General features: G+C 62.1%; 1 protein-coding gene across 1 annotated transcript in view; it reads right to left on the reverse strand.

Annotated features, from left to right (window-relative positions):
* Positions 1-2,554, reverse strand: part of LOC104917237 (SH3 and multiple ankyrin repeat domains protein 3-like) — a 22,377-nt gene that overhangs the window by 18,198 nt on the left and 1,625 nt on the right. The window contains exon 2 of the mRNA XM_010728429.3: positions 4-1,481. Coding sequence (XP_010726731.2) covers positions 4-1,481 — 1,478 coding nt within the window. The remainder of the gene's footprint in view (positions 1-3; positions 1,482-2,554) is intronic.

Genomic DNA, 2,554 nt, shown 5'->3' on the forward strand with positions numbered 1-2,554 from the left:
GGCCTTCCCCGCAGGGCTGGGCTGCGGCTCCGCTTTGGGCGGCTCCGCCGGCTCCGCGCACGCTTCGGGCACCGCCGGCTTCTCCTCCTTCAGCTCAAGTCCGATCTCGTCTTGGCCGTTACTTGTGGCGTGAACCATGATCAGGCCGGCAGTCTTCTGCTGCGACGTGTCCACGATGCTGATGATCATGGACTTCTTGTCTTCCGGCTTCTTCTCCTCCTTGCCGGGCGCTTCCACCCTCGCCTCGGCCTCTTTCCTCAGCGTGGACGGAGTTCCCCACGGGCTCTTGGCGGGGGTCAAAGCCGCCGCCTCCGCCGCCGCGGCCCCTTTCGCTCCGGGCGAATAGGCGGGGGACACCAAGCTCTCCAGCTCCACCCTCTCCGGTTCTTTGGTTTGGATGTCCACGAACAGCGGTGCTGCTCTGTCGGAGTCCGGGCTGTGGATCGGGGTGGGCGACCGGGATGGGACTTGGGTGGAGAGGGCCCTCTCCCTTGCGGCCAGCGCAAGCGCCAGTGGCGAGTTGGGATCCAGGGGCTTTCCCGTCAGGGGGTGGATGAACGTAGAGGATGAGCTGCTAATTAATGGCTTTAAAGCTGAGACGGGGGAAGGCAGTAGAACATCTCGGCTTCCTAACAACCGCTCATCGATAGACCTGGACTGCTGCAGGGATGGCATGTCGCTGCTGGGGGGGGTGCCTTCGATGGCCCCGACCGAGAGGAAGACAGTGGATTTGCGCTTCTCGTCCAGACGTCGGTCTCTGTCCTTCATGACCCCAGCGATGGCAGTGGCGAAGGGGATGCTCGTGGCTTCGACCTGCGCGATGCCGGCGTGGTGCTGATAGTCCACGCCGCTCAGGCGATGGCTCCTGCGGGTGGGCGAGGGCTCCCTGGCGAAGCCCCCCGTGATGGACAGGGCCGCCCTCTCCTGCGCGTCCTCCACCTGCAGCTGCTTGACCAGAGGGCTCTTCTTCCTCTGCGGCTTGGTGGGGGCGAACAGGCTGACGTTGAACTGCCCCATGTTGGCGTAGGGGTTGTCGATCACCCTCCCCTTCCTCTTCAGCTTCTCCGGAGGGGTTGCGGACGGGCCGGGCCGGGGGATCTCCGTCGGCTCCACGGGGAGATGGGAGGAATCCTGCAGGATTATCATGGATCGGGCCCTCTTCTGCCTTTCGGGATAGGGGATGGACGTCCTCGCCTGATCGTACATCTCGGCTGCGCTGATGACCTGCGGCAGCCCGTGGAGCTTCGCCTCCAGGCTGGGCTTAAAGCTCGACCTGATGGTGTCGTAAGCTCTCCCTGGGGGCGGAGGTGGAGAGAAGGATGGAGGGGGGCCCGTGTCGAAGTAGTATGGAGAAGGAGGCGGGGGTGGGGCCGTCTGGGGGGGCGGTGGGATCCCGTGCCCTTCCCTAACGGTGTCTTGCATCGACGTGCTCCGCGGAAACTTCCCATCCAGCAAAGAAGCAGCAAGTTTCTCGTCTTCACCTGGAAAACCAGAACAACAGAGAGAGGTCAGAGAGGGCTTCTCCGGAGCACCCAGAGCACAGCACCCCACGACAGCGTGCGGGTACCAGATCCCTTTCCTCCCCCGCCCCACCTTCGTTTGGAGGCGGCTTCCCTCTCTGCCTTCTCTTGGCTCGACGCGAGCATTTGCAATTTGGCCCCTTGCTCACATTCCCAGAACGGTTGGGTCGTGGAGGGGCCTTGAAGACCATCCAGCCCCACCGGATCGCATTGCCCAGCACCTCCCCAGTGCCTCGGGCACCTCCAGGGATGGGGCACCACGACCACAGACCCTCCGGTCATCCTCCATCGCTCTCAGCCCAGCAGACAGCGCTGCCAGTGAGGGACTGGGGAGGCACAAGGAGGGGACAGAACCGGGGCAGCTGAATGCTCCATACCACACAACGTTGGTAGCAGGTGTATCAGAAGGAGAGCTGGCAGTGACTCCAGGTGGCCCAGAAGGCCCACGGCACCCAGCCTGTACTGGAAGTGGTGCTGCCAACCGGAGCAAGGAAAGGATCATCTCTCCGTACTCAGCACCTGCAGGCCGCAACTTGAGCACTGAGTTCAGTTTTGGGCACATCACCACAAGACAGTGAGGCCCTGGAGTGTTCAGAGAAAGGCAGTTAAGCTCTGGCTGGTCCGGACTATGGGCCTGATGAGCTGCAGCTGAGGGAACGGGGATTATTTAGTCTGCAGAAGAGGAACAGGGGAGACCTCATCGCTCTCCACAACAAGCTGAAGGGAGGTGGTGGTCAACCTCTTCTCCCGTACAGCTAGTAATAGGACTAAAGGCAATGGTCTAAAGTTGAGTCAGGGAGACTGAGGTTGGATGTTGGCAAAATAATTGCCAACTGAGGGGATGGGGCAGGAAGGGGCTGCCCAGGGAGGTGGTGGAGTCGCTGACCCTGGAATTGTTCAATAAATGTTAATGCGATGCACTGAGGGACACGGGGAGGCATTCAAAGCCAGGCTGGATGCGGCTGTGAGCAACCTGGTGCAGCCCTGCTCCACTGCAGCCCTGCTCCACTGCAGCCCTGCTCCACTGCAGCCCT

This window comes from Meleagris gallopavo, unplaced genomic scaffold (assembly GCF_000146605.3).
Source record: "Meleagris gallopavo isolate NT-WF06-2002-E0010 breed Aviagen turkey brand Nicholas breeding stock unplaced genomic scaffold, Turkey_5.1 ChrUn_random_7180001957802, whole genome shotgun sequence".
Taxonomy (NCBI): domain Eukaryota; kingdom Metazoa; phylum Chordata; class Aves; order Galliformes; family Phasianidae; genus Meleagris; species Meleagris gallopavo.